This window comes from Eptatretus burgeri, chromosome 17 (assembly GCF_056783735.1).
Source record: "Eptatretus burgeri isolate ZD-2024b chromosome 17, Ebu_testis_v1, whole genome shotgun sequence".
Taxonomy (NCBI): domain Eukaryota; kingdom Metazoa; phylum Chordata; class Myxini; order Myxiniformes; family Myxinidae; genus Eptatretus; species Eptatretus burgeri.
In genome coordinates, this window is record NC_140977.1 from 43,828,430 (window position 1) to 43,847,256 (window position 18,827).

The following is an 18,827-nucleotide window of genomic DNA, read 5'->3' on the forward strand; positions in this document are numbered from 1 at the left end:
TACTCGCCAGATATCCAAATCATCTTTGTCTTCTCTTTCTCAGAACTACTAGCTTTGAGCCTCTTTCTTTTGTCCATACTACTCTGCTTATCTTTCAGTGTTACCCCACACATCCATCTTATCATCCTTAGCTCTGTACTCTGTCTTCATCTCTTGTCTTCTACCCTCATTCCCCATGTCTCGCTACAGTACATCAGAACTCGCTGTAAGTAAGATCGTCAACATTTACAATTGCATTAAAGCATTGCGAAAGGCTAAATGTGATGTGAATCTTTTGTTTATCTGGCTCACAGGCTTTTGGCAGAAATTCTTCGGCGGGAGAAAGACCTCGATGAGATGCAGAGTGAAGGCTTTCCTGGTCAAAATGAAGAGTCATCGGGTGCAGGTGATGTGCTTTCCAAGAACCGACGGTCGAAGCTGAAGATTGCCGATTGTCCAGAAATTGATGGGCGTGATGAGCCAACCGGTGATGGCACCAGTAAACTAATCGCGTCTGTGAATGTTTGTGGAGTCATCCTTTCTCGAGCATCGCGTGCACCCGCTGATGAAACTCGGTTTCCTTCGCTGCGCCCGCCTCTTGTAATGGTGTCCTCCACAGTGCACCACTTGCGCTCTTTGGCACTAGCGGTTTCCGGGCACCGCCCTGTGCTGCTTGAGGGGCCGGTGGGTTGTGGAAAAACTGCTTTGGTGGAGTTTCTAGCGACACAAACTGGTCATGTCGGCTGCAATAGACTTCTCACTGTGCAGCTTGGTGATCAGACGGATAGTCGGGTAGGTTGTTGCATTGTTTTGTTGTTCTGTTGTCATTAGCAGTAATTAAAATGTTTTAATCATTGCTTTGAATGTAATCGCTTCAATCTCAATTTACCACTCAGTATGTGCTTGGTCAACAAGATAATATTGTGTGTGTTCACCGCACCTGTCGTATCCCCTCTCCACTGTTGGTGAACACACTTTACTCGGCCTCTTGTGAAGAGAATTGATGTGGCATTGTTAATGGATGAAAATCCTTATGATCAAACATCTAACTGCTGATTGGATCAGTCTGCAAAACCTTGATGGAAGTACCTTCTTCCTCACCAAAAGACACTCGAGTAACAATATACAGCAATTCCAAAAATAGAAGAGAGCGCCAGAGAACTCAATATTGTCGATCACAAAGCGATCGTCAAGGGTAAGCCTCCCCCGGTGCCCACAAATCCAATGATGGTGATATTCTTTTCGGACTGCCATATGACTTTGACCTAAAACATTTATGGACGGAGTGTAAATTAAGAAAATGTGTCCCCATCTACAATTTATCCATAAAACTCAACATCATGAAAATAGAAGGAAGATTATTCAAGTTATGATCAAAAAGGGTTGTTCTTTTTGGTTAATTCGGTCACAATCAGAAAAAGTAGGTCAAGGACACGAATCAAATATCAGGTGTACCCGCACCTTCAGTGCAGGTACACTATTATGATGCAAGAACATTTTGGAAGGCAAAGTGGTCTTTGAGATTCCACCTTGGCAAAATTGACTGATGACAGAAAATGCATTTATTTATTTTTTTCAGACCACCATTTGACCTTGACCTTTAACCCCGAAGGTTATGGTTTAAATTGAGTGTAAATGCGCCTTGCTCTGGGCTATGTAGAGATGGTAATTTAGTTCCGATCGGACGTATTTTAATCGAGTTGTGGTGAAAAAAAAATGCTAAAATGTCTACAATTGGGTCATGACATTAAAAATTACTTCAAGGTCCAAATAAATTTCAACCTCACATACTTTGTATTACCATTTATTGATGCAAAATTTCATTCTGAAAGTCCCAGCCGGATCTGAGATACAGCTCAAAAACTGGCAGAAAAAAAGGAAGGAAACAAAAAAAAAACAAGGGGGGGAGGTCTAAGAAACTCTGAGGTATCATTAAACATTGGGGGTACCAATTGTAGAAACAAACCCCACTTGTATTACAACATGTATAAACCTCCCCCTATCCTTTAACTATTCCTAGTTCACTTTTCGGGGGTTTTTTTCTCCTTCAAGCGATACTGCTCCAGCATCATTGGACAGTAAAAGCTTTGCTTTGAATACCCAGTTCATTGAATTTTACTCCGCAATGGAGAGGTATGACTGCTTTCCTCATTAAGTTGTGTGCATGCCTGCACGCACTGCATCTTAGGCCTTGCTGGGCGGGTACCGATGCACGGACGTACCAGGAGAGTTTGAAAAAATTTCTGGAGTCCTTGCCTTTGCTGCCCGCCGTGGATGTTGGCTTCTTTTGGAAGACTTGGATTGTGCTCCAACAGACCTCATCTCCACGCTCGTCCCGTTACTGGAGAGTGGAAAGCTCCAGATACCTGGCCAGGCTGAGTTGCTATGTGCAGCTCCGACGTTCCAACTCTTTGCTACTTGCAGGTTTGCCTATCTTGTATTTTTGGGAAGTTTTGTGAGGTTGCTGCTCTCTCCAAGTTCCTTCATTCTCTACTTGTTGATGCCTCTGCTATTCTTTGTCACTTGTTCTCTTTTTCTGCATTTATTACCTCTGCCAACAAAGGTAAAGGAGGTTGTTTTCACCTCTTTCTGTCTTGTTTGTTTGTCTGTTTGTCTGTCTGTGTGCAGGACATCTCAAAAAGTTGTGGACGGATTCAGACGAAACTTGGTGGACATATTGGGTGTGTGACAAGAAAGAATTGATTCAATTTTGGTGAAAATCTGGATCCGTATCTGATAATTTTTTAAAGTGATTCTTTACTGTTGAGAGATGACGCTAAATCAAGATAGAGCACGATATCTGAAAAAGTTGTGGATGGATTCGGTTGAAACTTCGTGGACAGGTTGGGCGTGTGACGACAAATTGATTCGATTTTGGTGAAGATGCAAATCCGGATCTGGATATGATAATTATTTGATTTTTTTTTTTTTTAAGTGATTCTTCACCATTGAGAGATTGGGTTAAAAAGATATATTGCATGATATTTCAAAAATGTATTGGACCCGATATGTTCTCGTGGATCAGGAATTGCGTGGCGGACGTATGCGCTCTACTGAGTGCCCTTCTAGTTCTCTCTATATACACTGATGAGCCAAAACATTATGACCACTGACAGGTGAAGTGAATAACATTGATTGTCTTGTTACAATGGTACCTGTCAAGGTGTGGGATATATTAGGCAGCAAGTGAACAGTCAGTTCTTGAAGTTGATGTGTTGGATGCAGGAGAAATGGACAGGAGTAAAGACCTCAGCGACTTTGACAAGGGCCAAATTGTTATGGCCAGACAACTGGGTTAGAGCATCTCTGAAACGGCAAGGCTTATGGAGTGCTCCCGGTCAGCAGTGGTGAGTACCTACCGACAGTGGTCCGAAGAGGGACAAACCACAAACCGGCGACAGGGTATTGGGTGCCCAAGGCTCATCAATGCGCGAGGGCAACGAAGGCTATCCCGTCTGGTCTGAACTGACAGGTCTACTGTGGCACAAGTCACAGAAAATTTTAATGGTGGTCACGGGAGGAATGTGTCACAATCCACAGTGGATTGCACCCTGCTGCGTATGGGGCGGCGTAGCCCCAGACCGGTCAGAGTGCCCATGATGACCCCTGTCCACCGTCGGAAGCGCCTACAATGGGCACGCGAGCGTCGGAACTGGACTTTGGAGCAGTGGAAGAAGCTCGCCTGGTCCGATGAGTCCCGTTTTCTTTTAGATCTCGTGGATGGCCGTGTACGTGTGCGCCGTTTACCTGGGGAAGTGATGGCACCAGGATGCACTGTAGAAAGACAACAAGCCGGTGGAGGGAGTGTGATGCTCTGTGCAATGTTCTTTTGGGAAACCCTGGGTCCAGCCATTCATGTGGATGTCAATTTGACACATGTCACCTACCTAAACATCGTTGCAGACCATGTACACCCCATTCACAGCAATGGTATTCCTTGATGGCAGTGGCGTCTTTCAGCAGGATAATGCACCCTGCCACACTGCACGCATTGTTCGGGAATGGTTTGAGGAACATGATGAAGTGTTCACGGTGTTGCCCTGGCCTCCAAATTCTCCAGATCTCAATCCGATTGAGCATCTTTGGGATGTGCTGGACCGACAAGTCTGATCCACGACGGCTGCACCTCGCAACTTACAGGACTTGAAGGATCTGCTGCTAATATTTTGGTGCCAGATACTACAGGACACCTTCAGGGGTCTTGTAGAGTCCATGCCTTGGCGGGTCGGCGCTGTTTTAGCGGCACACGGAGGACCAACAGCATATTAGGCAGGTGATCATAATTTTTAGGCTCATCAGTGTATATACACATATACAGTGTATTGTACACCGCCCCTCCCTATTCCATCTCCAGGCGCTGCATGATGTCATCGCCGGGCACCGAAGGCCTTTGGCTCCCGTCGATGACGCTTGCCAGAAGGGCACACTCGGTTTTCAATGGCTTTGTTTTCTTGTTTGTTTGGGCGATATCTCAGCCATCCTTTGAGCTTGGAAGCTGAAATTTGGCCACAATAGTGAACCAGTGCTTTGGCAAAAACCTTATTTTTAATTTTTTTTGATCAATTAATTGACCACTTAATTATTATCGATTTATTAATTGCTTATTTATTTTCCTTTCTCACCTGGGCAATATCTCAGTCACCTTTTGAGCTGAGAAACTGATATTTGGACATGACTGTGAACAAGTGATTTGGCTATAAAAGGTATTTTTGATTTATTAATTAATCGATTAATTATTTAATTTTCAAAAAGTTTCAGATTCTGATGAATCTTGTTTGATGAATCTGATGAAAATTATGCTTGTTTGCTTTTTTTATTTTTTATTTTTTTATCCCAATGCAGGATGAGAGAGAGTGTATTTATAAGAAAAGGAAACTTTTTTTTTAAATCAAAACTGGTGTCTGTGCCTAATGAGGAAACACAAAGTTGGCCATTGATGCCTGTAACAGATCAGATCATCCGTAATCTTTACCCAGATAATGCTGACGTTGCAGGAGTACGGAAAGCCTGAAGATTCTGGAAATCACATATTAGCAGAATAATCCATACAGGTCTGATATTGCCAGTGGTAATTATTGGTAAAATTTGCACTACAGTTTATTTCCAAGTTTGTAAAATAAACACTTTAATTTAAGCAAAATACTCACAAGTAATTGGAAAAAACAAATAAAACAAAACTAAACGTGAATCATACTGGTGGTCCTGTAGTAAGCGAAACCACACGCATGTAGAGGTAAGTTCTAGAATCTGACAAAGTGAAGCCGTCGCGTGGACACATTTGTGCTCATAACAACATTGTTTTACACCGATTTTGGTAAATTACTGAAATGGACATTGAAATTACTAAAAATCATGCGTCTAGCAGCTTGATGCTACTAATTGTAATTGTGCGAGATAGGCAGGTCTGACGTTTCTTTTTCTCCTCTTAGGCTGCAAGCAGGTTGCCTCCGTGTCTCTCGCAACACATTACTGGACAAACTTTGGGTTCGTATTGTCCTTGATGCCATGGACCAGCAGGAACTCCATCAGGTCCTGATTACACGCTACAAAATTCCTCGGCCTGTAGCCGACCGTCTTGTAACGATCTTTGTCAAAATCGCTGGTGGAGCTGTCAACGAACAAGAGGAAAAACAGGATTGCAGCGGAGTGATTGAGCAGCGACCACGAAGACGTAGTCCTGTGGGTCGCCTGTTCTCGTTGAGGGATCTTCTAAAGTGGTGCGAACGAGTTTCTGGTTGGTTCAACAATTCGATTGAGGTGAACACCCTGCCAATTTTCCAAGAGGCTTTGGACTGCTTTTGTGCGGCTGTACCTCGAGCTGAAACTCGTCAGGACTTGGCGGAGACCATTGGTGTCGAGCTAAATGTTACACGAGAGAAGGTAAGCATTTGCACAACGAAGTTCTGCTGTTTCATATTCCAAAATATTTTGGCAAATTTACCCCTATTACACGCTCCCCCCCCCCATGGTTTTTTTAATGCTTTTTATTCTTCCTGAAAGTATGAGGGGGTTTCAGATTTGACATGGACTTGTACTTTCTTTTCGCTCGCATTCTATATCCAAGTGAGAAACCTGGACTTAAGCCGCTGTCACACCTTGACGATTTAGCCAGCGTATGCCGATTTGTGAAAAATTTGTCCAAAACGCTGGCACACGTCGAATACATTATGGGTACGTTTTGTATACGTTAAGAGCACGCTGAAAAACACTGCCATACGTCGTAGTACGCTGGCTTTAAACGTACTTTTGGGTTGTCCTCAAATTTTTGCAAGCTTGAAATTTTACGACATATGCCGGCGTATGACTCGCACGTTCTGCTACGCTGGCCATAAGTTGTAGGCACGTTATGCGATCGTTGACACACGTCGACACACGTTACTTGTAAGTTACTCATAAGTCGAAACACGTCGAGGTAATGTTTAGCGTACCCGAAACTTATTTCTAACCTATGAGTAACGTTTTGTAAGCACGCTACACGAACGTTGTTCACACTTCGCAACATGTTACTTGAAAGTTCCTCATACGTCGAAACACGTCAAAGTAATGTTTAGGGTACCCGTGACTTATTTATAACCTATGAGTAACGTGCTTGGGAATTATTTGTAAAGCATGTCCTATGCACAAATACGTATGTAGACGTATTTGACGTCTTCAGGACGACCACATAACTTACTGAACGCGTTTATAACTTGCAGATACCGTATAATGGCATATTGGCAGCGATTAGGGGAATTGGTATATAAAAAGGGGCTTCGCAGCAGGAACCCGTCTTTTTTTTTTAAAGACTTCGTGGTGAGTACATGTCCATGTCATTCCGAGAGATGGAGGATACGGCAAGGCTGAGGCGACAATACCTACCTGTCCTCCAACATCAACATGACCTCATCGAGTTGACACTGCACCAGTTGCGTGCCAATAGAGCCGGGAGAAGAAGACGTGAACGGAGGAGAAGGAACTGGGTCAGACCATGGATCGGGAGGCGACGCCATTACGGCATATATGACCAGCTCATGGTGGAACTCCGGAACGAGGACCATGCATCCTTCATCAACTTCCTGCGAATGTTCGACAAGCTGCTAGCCAGAGTGGGTCCAAGGATAACCAAGCAGTACACCTTCTACAGGGATCCGCTTGAGCCTGGCATGAGGTTGGCACTGAGCCTGCTGCTGTTGGTGCCGTGACTGCAGTGCTGTGGAAGCGATTTAACTCGTTCAATGAAAACGATTTCAATTGCCGAGCACCAGCGTCCAAAAACAATAAGCGAGTGACAGCCATTTATTAAAAGTGAAGTTGCAGCCTCTGAATAGAAAATCTCACGTAATCGTTGACGATACGCTGCCACGCTATACATACGTTAGACTATCGTTGGGCATAGGTTGTGGAGTGTGGATGCCGAAAACACGCTAATCAATCGTTGGTATAACTTATCTATAAGTTATCGAAGCGTTCTGTGTTCATTACTAGTACATTATGCATTTGTCCAAGTCATTTTGAATACTTTCAAAACTGAAACAAAAAAAATAGTTCATCGTGGGAATGAGGAAAAAAAAATAGCCGAAAAGAACATCAAACAATGGTGCAAAGTAGTCTCCTATTCGTGGATGCAACGAGGATCCATCATCACCCACACCCTCCCCATCACGCTCACCTACTACCAATACTACTACTACTACTACTACTACTACTACTGACACGCTCACCTAATACTACTACTACTGATACTACTGACATTGACATCTACTCAACATGGAGTCTGGAACACTGACGGGTTCCTCTTGTGAAGCCCATTTGTATATACCAATTCCCCTAAACGCTGCCAAATCGCTATTATACGGTAGATGTAAGTTAGAAACATGTTCAGTAAGTTGTGTGGTCGTCCGGAAGACGTCAATCAAATTCATCTACATACGACAATGTGCGTTTTAGATACGTTACATATAGGTTCAAAGCACGCTACTCTAGGTTCAAAGCATGTTACTCATAGGTTCAAAGCATGTTACTCATAGGTTAAAAATTAAGTTTCGGGTATGCTAAACATTACCTCGACGTGTTTCGACTTATGAGTAACTTACAAGTAACGTGTGACAACGATCGTGGAGCGTGCCGAGAACTTATGCCAGCATATGCGGAACTTGTGAGCCATACGTCGAGTACGTCGTAAAATTTTCAGCATGCTTGAAATTTCACGACGTACTAGACGTACCACGGAATATGACAGCGTACTTCAATTGTTTTTCAGCATGCTCCTAACATATACACAACTTACCCATACTGTATTCGACGTGTACCAGCGTTTTAGACACATTTTTCATAGGTCGGCATACGCTGGCTAAATCGTCAAGGTGTGACTGCGATGTTGACACTTCCAATTTTGAGGCGGTTATGATTTAAATTGGCGTGCGGCAGCTTTTTAACAGGCTATGCCACAAGTTCGTCGGCGATACATGCAGCGCGCTATGCCTAAGTTAAACTGTCATTGGGCATAGGTTGTGAACGCCAACAACAGGCTAAGCATTCGTTGGTATAAGTTATCTATAAGACAACGAAACGTACTGTGCCCGTTACTAATGTGTTATGCATATGACCAACACGTTATGAATACGACCAAAATTTTTTTTAAAACCTCAAAACTTCAGCATACGCCAACGTTTTACATACATTTTTATACGTTGCAATTGCTGGCTAAAACGTCAAGGTGTGACAGCGTCTTTACAAATGGGTTAATTCCCCCAGAATTGGCAGTTTATTTTGACTTGCAATACCCCCTCTCACCGGGAGCAGCGCTATATGATGCACATTTACATCGAGAGAATTGGGGTCCTCCTCCCACCTTGAATTTGCAGTAGGATTTTGTTTTTTTTAACTCCTTAAAACTTTTCCTGGGCTAGCAGGATGGCCGAGAGGTAAGCACACTTACCTCTAAGCTGTATAGCCTGGGTTTGAATCCTGACCAAACTATAAACTGTCATCTCGGTGTTTCGCAGGCAGGGTGATTCATCAATCAATGTGCCGTTCCTCATACGGACGTTAAACCGGGTGTTCCGTCTACTGGGATTAGTTGGTGGATATTGAAGATCCGACAGTGTGAAGATTGACAGGACATTGAAGATTGACAAAAAGTCGGCAAACTATTGCTGACACCCTGAACTAATTCCAAAAATCCCACCCTAACCACTGTTGGTAAAGGCCCTGTCACACCTTGACGTTTTAGCCAGCGTATGGCAAGGTATCAAAATGTATGTAAAACGCTGGCGTACGCTGAACTATTGATGTTTTTTTTCCAGTTTTGGACGTATTCATAACGAGTTGGACGTATGCATAACGTATTAGTAATGTACACAGAACGTTTCGATAACATATAGATAACATATCAACGAATGCTGAGCGTGTTGTCGGCGTTCACAACCTATGCCCAACGATGGTCTAACTTATGCATAGCGCGGCAGCGTATCGCCGACGATCACGTGGCGTAGGCTATTAATAGGCTGCGGCTCGACGATTCAAATCATAACTGCACAAGACATCGAAGTGTCAAGCCGCTGTCACACCTTGACGTTTTAGCCAGCGTATGCCGACGTATGAAAAATTTGGCTAAAATGCTGGCACGCGTCGAATACGTTATGGGTAATCGTTGAGCGGCAGCCTATTAATTATTATATTATATTTTAACCGCACTAGAAATCGAAGCGTCAACATCACCGTCATACCGAAGAAAACAAAAAAACTGTGAGTCTGGAACACTGACGCTAACCATTACCTTGACGTGTTTCGACTTATGAGTAACGTGTGTCAACGATCGCGTAACGTGCCTACAACACGTTACTCATAGGTTAGAAATAAGTTTCGAGTATGCTAAACATTACCTCGACGTGTTTCGACTTATGAGTAACTTACAAGTTACGTGTGTCAACGATCGCCTAACGTGCCTACAACTTATGGCCAGCGTATGCGGAATGTGTGAGTCATACGTCGAAAAATTTCAAGCATGGAAAATTTGTCTAACAGCTCGGCGTACTACGACGTATGCTAGTGTGCTCTTAACTTGTACAAAACTTACCCATACTTATTCGACGTGTGCCAGCGTTTTTGACAAATTTTTCATATGTCGGCGTACGCTGGCTAAATCGTCAAGGTGTGACAGGGCCTTTATGGCAAAGCACCCAACATAACCCTTGCCAAGAAAGTGTTTCGGCAGCACTGGCACACTGTAACAGAGTATGTTGCATCAGAATCGGAGAAAGCCTCCCTTTCACACCCTGGGCACAACCAGCAATTTTTCAACTCATTCCATTTTGCGGTTCAGGAGTGCAGTGAAGTCAAGAACCCAAACAAACAAGTAATTTCTCAAATTATAATATGATATATATTGTATATCTTATAAAGCAGAAAGTCTGTGTATTTGATCGTAACCGCGTATACACAACTTACTCTGCCATATTAAACGGCAAGTTCAAGAATTCGCTCAAGTTACGTTTGGGACATTCAGAAAGTTTAACCCTCTGACAAGCAATTAAGATAGTCATTGATTTCAGCGATTTTTATTTATTTATTTATTTATTTATTATTATAATGTTGGGCATCTGCAAGGAGAATACCCACAAGAATTTATATGTCATTGGTCCTTGGGATGATAATGATTATATAATTGAAGAAAACATGGTGCATTATGTATGGGACCATAAGAAACACAATTTTTGAAACAAATATGTTCAAGTTCAAAGTTCTCTGAAAGTATTTAATCATTCACCAAACTCAGGGCTTTTGTACATTCAATAGAAGTAATTATATGTAAACATTTACCAACTAGACTGAAAATATCAAATCTGGCAACTGTAGATACAGATACACAACGTCAGTACAATTTTAAAACATTTATTGAACAAACAAACAGATTATATGTGCCAGCACAGGAGATCCTGGACAGACAAATTTACTCCAGATCTCTCAACATTACCGGAGAATCTTCATCTTTATATAGTTTCCAGTAAGACACAGTTTTTATAATTTTCTGACTCCAGTTCTCCCGGTCTTGACAATTCCCAGGTGAACCTTATCTTCAGTCTTCTTTGCTTCTCTTTTGCTTATCTTTGCTGAACCTTATCTTCAGCTCCTACTTAAATGTTTGGAACACATATTCAAACCCAGACATATTAATCGCATAGAATGCTAGAATGACGTCAAACGCCAACTCCAATGGCCATTCAAACAAGTTTCCATCTTATGTAGGTTAAAAGTCAGTCTGCTTCTCCCAAAACTGGGAAGATGTATTATCTTGAAGCGACCAGAGCGCCTGTACATTTTCTGAAGTCCACATTCCAACTCGTTTGTGTCTTCCATACAAAATTCTCAAGATAGTTCTACATGACAGGCAATTCTTCTTTATATTCAACTTACTGACAAAGTTCAACCTGTTTACACATTTAATATACAGGTGATCTTTCCATACAGAGGAGAAATATAATTATGTTCATTCCAAATGGATACATACTTAAGACAACATATCATATTTGAGTACATTTATTTCAGGATTAATACATTTTATTTTAATATCAGGCTTTAATCATCATCAATTTATTTATTTTATCACCCCCAAACCCATCATGATAAAATGTTTCTGCACAACGTAGTTATAATATGGACTACTTCCACTTACACAAGGGAATAGAAGAAAGTATTAATTTTGTTTAAAAGGGAAATATATATTCCAGTATGTTTCATAGAAAAACCAGAAAGTTAGAGGTACCTGAAATAATGATAAACAAAAACGCATTTCTTCTTCAAAAGGAGGTTCCACCCCACCTTACAAATGGGATGATCCCACATTGTTTAGTCTGCCTTAAACTGGGCCATGTGTGGAGGACAGGTCTCGTGAGAATACATGAATGCCCACAATGTCTACTGGCCAAAGTAGTGGTCAAATCTTGGTGATGTTGAAGTAGTCTTTCCCACAGACTTTGCAAGCAAGGTCCCATACATAACGGTTTTGGCCCATATTTAACATTAAAAAAATTACTTCTGAACTAATTATCTACTTGTATTTTAAGCTCGAAATACAGGCTAAAGGACCAATACATGATGGATTAGAGCTTCTGAAAATGGCATTAAAAATTTTTGGGGGATTTTCGTGTAATCCTAAAAAATCCATGTTAAATTGTTACGTATGGGACATCGCCTATTAAAAACATGTCTAATTTGCATAATTAATGAAGCGAACAATTTTTCTTTCTTGTGTATTAAAAGGGCATGATAGAGTATTCATGTCCATGAAAAAAAAAATCGTTGTAAAGTTTGGTTAAATTTACATTACTATTTCAAATTGTCCCATACATAACACCTAATTTGCAAATATGTCAATTCATTTTGTGATTTTGCACCTTAAACCTATGGCTTTGCCATTTTCTTTCAAAGATTAATAAAATTTCACATTCAGACATGAAAATCTCATTGAAATGAGAGCTTTGGCATGAATATAAAATTCTGCCATCTGAGGGGACCTTATCTTGGACTTGCCCTCAACGAAAGTCCAGGAACCATCCTCGTTGGAACTGTGGAGTAACAGGAAGTTGTACCATTGTTTTCATTTTGCAATCACAGGTGGATTACTTCTGCCATCATTACAAGCCTGCCATCTCTGTGGATGAGACTCAGGTCACTGTCGGTCGGATTACTCTCCAGCGAAAGTTGCAGGAGGCTGTACAAATTACAAGGTGATTGGTCTGACTTCTCGATGTTCTGGGTTTTCCTTTATGACTCGCATCCCATTTGTAACCTTCAACGTTTGCCCCTCTGTTGCTCTGCGTTGTTGAATAAAGCAAGAAATGAAATAAAAAATGTTTTTTCCAACTTTACTTCTTTTAAATGTTTCGGTTGATTGAGGAGCAAAATGATTTTGAGGATGAAAACATGCATTGCTTTTACGCAGGGTAAAAAGTATCTTTGCGGACACTCGTCCGGCCTGCGTGCTGCTTGAACAATTGGCAGGATGCTTGTGTCGAGCCGAGCCTGTGCTGCTGGTAGGTGAGACTGGCACCGGCAAAACGAGCACGGTGCAGCACCTTGCACGCCTCCTTGGCAAAAACCTCCGTGCCATCAACATGGGACAACACAGTGATTCCACTGAGCTACTTGGCGGGTGAGTCGGTGTCTGTTTACCTTTGTTTGGGACGTTACTTATTTGGTGGTGACTACCCAGTGTAGTCGTCAAGGATCATGCTGAGAGCTTTAACTTCGACCCTCCCCAGGTATCGCCCAGCGGAGCCGCATGTCCTTCTCCTCCCCATTCGTGAAGCGTTTGAGGAGTTATTTGTTGCCTCTTTTTCCCGACGCCAAAATATTGGATTCTTAGGACACGTAGCTACCTGTACCCGTCAGCGTCTCTGGAAACGACTGCTGCTTCTTATGCTGCACGTTCAGCGTGCTGCACTCTGTCGACCGCCTTCTGCAGAAGGTTTGCGTTGTTACCTCCACCATCAAAGGTTGATGGAGCTTATGTTTTCACCTCTGTCTCTTTGTCTATGAGTAGGATATCTCAGTAATTTGTGAACAGATTTGGATGAAATTTGGTGAACACTTTGGGTGTGTGACAAGGATGCATTGATTATATGTTTTGGTGAAGATCAGGATTTGCATCCGAGAATGATTTGAGTGATTCTTCACGATTGAGAGAAAGGCCCGAAAATTATATATATCTCGATATATCAAAACGTTGTGGAAAGATTGTGTGTGTGATAAAGAACAATTTATTTGATTTTGGTGAAGACCCATATTTATTGTTTTTCTAAGTGAATCTTTACCATTGAGAAATGGAGCTAAAATTTTTATATAACACAATACATTTCAAAAAGTTGTGGATGGATTGTGAAAATTCGGTGGATAAGTTAGGTAGGTGACGGAACAAGCCAATTAGTTTTGATTCATGTCCAGATATAGATCCGGCCTATCAATGGGATACAAAACATAACTTGTTCAGCCTGGTGGAGGTATATGCCGTTTTCGTTTGATTTAGGTTATATGGTTTAACAAATAAAATCTTCGAGCACTGTAAAAATATAGAACAATTCAGGCACGATGTATTATATTTTGGACAATGCAAAATAATTGTATCGTAACCGTCCGTTGTTCCGGGCATTGTCCGATTTATACAATTTTTGGTCTGACCATCCGATCGAAGAATATTGTCTGGATGAGCAGCTTAAGCTGATGCCGCTTCCTTCACGAGCTGCCACGGTCGGTCTTAAGGGGCACCACACGCTCTTGAGAGTTATATTGGAAATATGTACAACCTCAAATGTGCCTTGTACTAAAAAACTTGGTGGTGTTGTTGGTACAAGGTACATTTGTGTTTGTGCTGAACGAGGCCTTTGGGAACTTTTTAATTTTGTGGATTTTTATTCGTGGAGGTGTTTGTTGTGGTTTCTGTTTGTGGGCAATTACAGAAGAAAAAAATACATATATATATAAATTTCAAGGTGTGCAAAAGACATGCATGTTTGGATAAAAACCTTGCCCATTGTATTTTGTGGTTCAGCAATGCAGATGCGAGAACGCTGGAAGGAGTTGGGAGTGAGGCTCAGGCAGGTGAAGCGCCAACTCAAATTTGCTGATTCAGCACCACTCTTTAGCTTCGTAGAGGTAATTTGATTGGTTGGGGTAAAGCCTTTGGCACTTTTTTGTGGACCACAACAAATTGATTTGTATTGTGATCCTTTGTGTGATTGCTTGACGCAGGGCGGCCTCGTGCGTGCCGTCCGACGAGGGGACTGGTTGCTGCTTGACGAGATAAACCTGGCTTCAGCTGAGACTTTAGAAGGGTTGGCTGGTCTACTGGAGAGTTCTGGATCTTCTGTTGTTCTCTTGGACCGGGGGGACTCTGAGCCGATCCCCAGACATCCAGACTTCCGCCTCTTTGCTTGTATGAACCCGGCAACGGATGTGGGAAAGAAAGAACTTCCGCCAGGCATACGTAACCGGTGGGTGAGGGAAGAGACATTGTGGTGACATTGAATGAATTGGTGCCGATATCTTTCGGCTTTGAAAAGGTGAACTGGTTAATTTTTATCATTTTTCTGATGTATGTCAAACTCTTGACTTGAACGTAGTATTTTTGCAATTTAATTGGCTTGACGCACACTGCCCATCCCTACCCCCCCCACCCAATCATCCCCCCACCCCCCAAGAGCAGTGTGATGTCATTGCATAACTATACTTCTGTATTCTCACCATGCTGGGCTGGTGCCCTCATGTTGTTTGGTATGGTGTATGTTTTTAATGTTTCAGATTCACAGAGATCTTTGTCGATGAGGTAGAGCAGCCAGCTGATCTGACTGTCATCGTGTCGAGTTATTTGGCTGGACAAGGAGTGAGACCTCAACTTGTACAAAGCATCGTCCGGTATGCTTTTCTGTCCACATTCCTACACAATACAAGTGTTTTGAGAATAGGATTTTGTTGAAATGAAAACGCATAAATTATATTAAACTTCTATATTTCTCCAAAACAAGTGATGGGGAATTTCATGCTACTTGGGCAAAAATCGTCCCGATGATGGTCATTCTCACATTTGTTTGAGCCGTCTCCAAAATTGTGTTCTCAGTGCATCTTGGTGTGGTCACAAAGGTCTAACAGCATTATTTGGTCCCTGCTCAAAGATAAAGCTTTGTATTTTGATCCAACCTGCTGGGTGATTTCATTTCTGCAGAATATTGATGATGCATCAAGCCTGATCCCAAAATTCCGATTTTCGGTCACCCCAGGGTCAGCGGTCGAGGCAATTTTAATTAGCATCACTATTTTGGACTTCCACGGCTATTTTAAAGATTACCATTAGCAGGCTGTTCCAGCATTTCAAGTTTCACCTTTACCCACCCAAATTTATGGATGATGAATGATCGACGATGTTTCGGAAAACCTTTGCAGATGTTCAGGGAAGTTTCCCTTTTAATGCTTTGGAAATGATTCATTGAAAAAAAAAGATTTTTTTTTTGTTAAACAGAGTGTTGCTGTTGAAGGTGACAATCTTCCTTTGTCCAACAATACATTTGTGGTGTAATTGTCTACATTGTCTCAAAGCATTTTGATAACTGTTCCTTTATTTGCAGAGCCTTGCTAATCAGTTTCTCACATTTGCTCAACTCTTGATATATCTTGAATGCTTCAAATAATATCTTGAACGCTCCAACTTCCCATTCTTCTAGGCTGTACCTGGCGGTACGAGAACTTGCACGTGACCATCTTAAGGACGGTACCGGCAGACCTCCTCACTACTCGCTGCGCTCGCTGTGCCGGGCCTTGGCTTATGCTGCAGCCAACCCTTGTGGAAATCTTCGTCGCTCTCTGTATGAAGGCCTTTGCCTCAGTTTCCTTAGTCAGCTGGAACGAGTGTCTCAGGCATCGGTTGAACAGCTGATCGTCTCTCATATCCTTGGTCGTGATGCACGTGGCCTGTTGCTCCAGCCTTTGCCAGAACCACCTGGGGGAGGCCACACACTCGTGGCTGGATACTGGCTCCCCATGGGGGAGCTTGAGCCTTGCGAAGAAATCGGATACGTGTTTACGCCTACTGTAAAGGACAACTTGCGCCAGCTCGCCCGTGCTGTCTCTGCTTTGTACGTTTGTCCGGCAGTTGGTTATTCGTCACATTGTAATCTTTAACATTTAGATCTTGGCGATTTGTTTAATTTTTATTTTTTGTAAGCAGGCATATACATATGTATATATTTTTTTAGTTTTCATATGGTTTCCTCTTGCTTCTTCAAAAATGCTGAAGAATGTAGGAATGGTTTCTTCCTTTTACCTTTATATCCTAATCTCTTATTTTCATCCTAAAAGCCTGGTGTTGGCTTCGTGGTTAGGGTGGCTAGCTTGGGATCCTCGGGTCCTAAGTTTGATCCCCATTGGCTGCTGAATTAACACCATGTGGGGTTGACTCAGCCTGTCATCCTCCTGAGGTCGGCAAAGTGAGTACCAGTGTACTGGTAAAAGGAGCACAGCATCAGTGACACAGCTTTGCTCCGAGAAATGGTCGGAGTGGCGACACGTCAAGATCGTGCCAAATAGCCAAGGAAAAACTGCTTCGGCAGTTCCAATGCTCTGTTCAAGAGTATGGTCCACAATATTTTCGTCTTTCTGTTATATCCTTATCCCTTATTTTATAATATCGTAGGATATTTTAATATCATGAGTGAGTACAAATTGAACCGCTGGATTAATGTGCCATGCACATTCCAGTGATCATTATTGAGGTGGGCTAAATTGAAGTGGGCTAAATTCTCCATGTAAATGTGAGGGTATTCCAATTTCCTTTTTCACTTCAGCAACGTTAGAGGTTAGAGTACTCTTCGCACAGGTAAATACGTCTTTCTTGTCGCCCAATTTTGTTTTTTTGGGGCAAATACGACTACTAATTGGTCCGTCAGTGAAGCGACGGGTAGGCTCTGCGAGTTAAAAAATAATTCCAAACAGGAAACTTACTCTTTTTTATGGGTCGTAAAGGACCCTCAACGACAGGCACAAAGAACTAATGTAACGTGTTAAATAAGGTGATGGAAAAGACACTGGGTCCAACTTCCGAATAAACTTCCGAAAATATTTTCTACAACTTCTAAAAGCTTTATTTTTATTTCAAATGGATTGTATACTTGAAGCCAAATCGCCTCATTGGCACTTTAAACCCCCTTCTGTTTCGCAGTGCAATACTTGGACAAAATATTATGGCATTTTACGTCATCACGACCAATCAAATTTGTTGCTCGTGGACTCCGCCCATGTCCTTGTTTCTTGAGACCGCACAGGGTATTGTGTTCTATGAACTCTCTAGTTAGATTAAGTAATTCAAACTTATTTTCAGAAATTGATATCAATCTCTGTTTAAAGCCCATCGTCGAGGACACCTTGCCTCTTCCTTGTGGAAGCAGAGTCGGTTATCAGACATTTGCATTGGATGAACTTTATTTTTATTTTAATATCGTGGGTGATGTCTGGATGTTTCTTTGTTGACCAAGAGGTTACATTATGACCTCAATATAATATCATGTTATGATAGCATGTGTGAGTTTACCCAAAGGCATTCTGGTATAAATTGACAGTGTTGATGAACATGCATTATTGTTGGAGTCATTTTAATCCATGGAGTCCAGAAAGCCCAACTAAATTTTAAAACTACCTTGTCATCCTCTTTCCTCTTGCTCACCCCTACACGACCCTGCAATAGACGTTATCCTGTGCTCCTACAAGGCGAGACCTCAGTTGGCAAAACAAGTCTTGTTCGGTGGTTGGCAGCAGCCACCGGAAACTCTTGTGTCCGAATCAATAACCATGAGCACACAGACCTTCAGGAATACTTGGGTTGTTTTGCGGCGGATGTTAATGGACGTCTTGCCTTCCAAGAAGGTACGACTCGGGTTTCGTTTTCACATTTTATTTTTGGTTGTGGGTGGGCTGGTTTTTAAATAAATAATTTGAAGTACGAACAATTCTTAATGAAAATGTAACACGGTTGCTGTCGTGTGTCCTGGCGGTAACACTTTCGTGATTCGACACTCATTGTGTGCTGATCATGGTTTGTCCTGCAGGTGTACTCCTGCGTGCCATGCGTAATGGCTCCTGGGTTGTCTTGGATGAGTTGAACCTTGCTCCAAGCGATGTCTTGGAGGCCTTGAATCGCCTGTTGGATGACAATCGCGAACTACGTGTGCCGGAGACCGAGGAGGTGGTGCGGGCACACCCACGCTTCGCCTTGTTTGCGACTCAGAATCCACCTGGGCTGTACGGTGGAAGGAAAGTGCTTTCACGAGCATTCCGCAACCGCTTTGTGGAGTTGCACCTTGGGGAGCTGCCCAGTGTGGAGTTGC

The 18,827-nt window shown here is 42.4% G+C and overlaps 1 protein-coding gene across 4 annotated transcripts in view; it reads left to right on the forward strand.

Annotated features, from left to right (window-relative positions):
• MDN1 (midasin AAA ATPase 1) overlaps positions 1–18,827 on the forward strand; it is a 134,467-nt gene that overhangs the window by 14,912 nt on the left and 100,728 nt on the right. For all 4 annotated transcript variants that reach the window (XM_085862458.1, XM_085862461.1, XM_085862460.1 and 1 more), the window contains exons 5-16: positions 294–771; positions 2,168–2,403; positions 5,409–5,859; positions 12,574–12,686; positions 12,902–13,111; positions 13,221–13,426; positions 14,507–14,610; positions 14,707–14,948; positions 15,256–15,369; positions 16,173–16,583; positions 18,188–18,366; positions 18,549–18,827. The exon at positions 18,549–18,827 is cut by the window's right edge and continues 77 nt beyond it. In XM_085862458.1, the coding sequence (XP_085718584.1) occupies positions 294–771; positions 2,168–2,403; positions 5,409–5,859; positions 12,574–12,686; positions 12,902–13,111; positions 13,221–13,426; positions 14,507–14,610; positions 14,707–14,948; positions 15,256–15,369; positions 16,173–16,583; positions 18,188–18,366; positions 18,549–18,827 (3,023 nt within the window). The remainder of the gene's footprint in view (positions 1–293; positions 772–2,167; positions 2,404–5,408; positions 5,860–12,573; positions 12,687–12,901; positions 13,112–13,220; positions 13,427–14,506; positions 14,611–14,706; positions 14,949–15,255; positions 15,370–16,172; positions 16,584–18,187; positions 18,367–18,548) is intronic.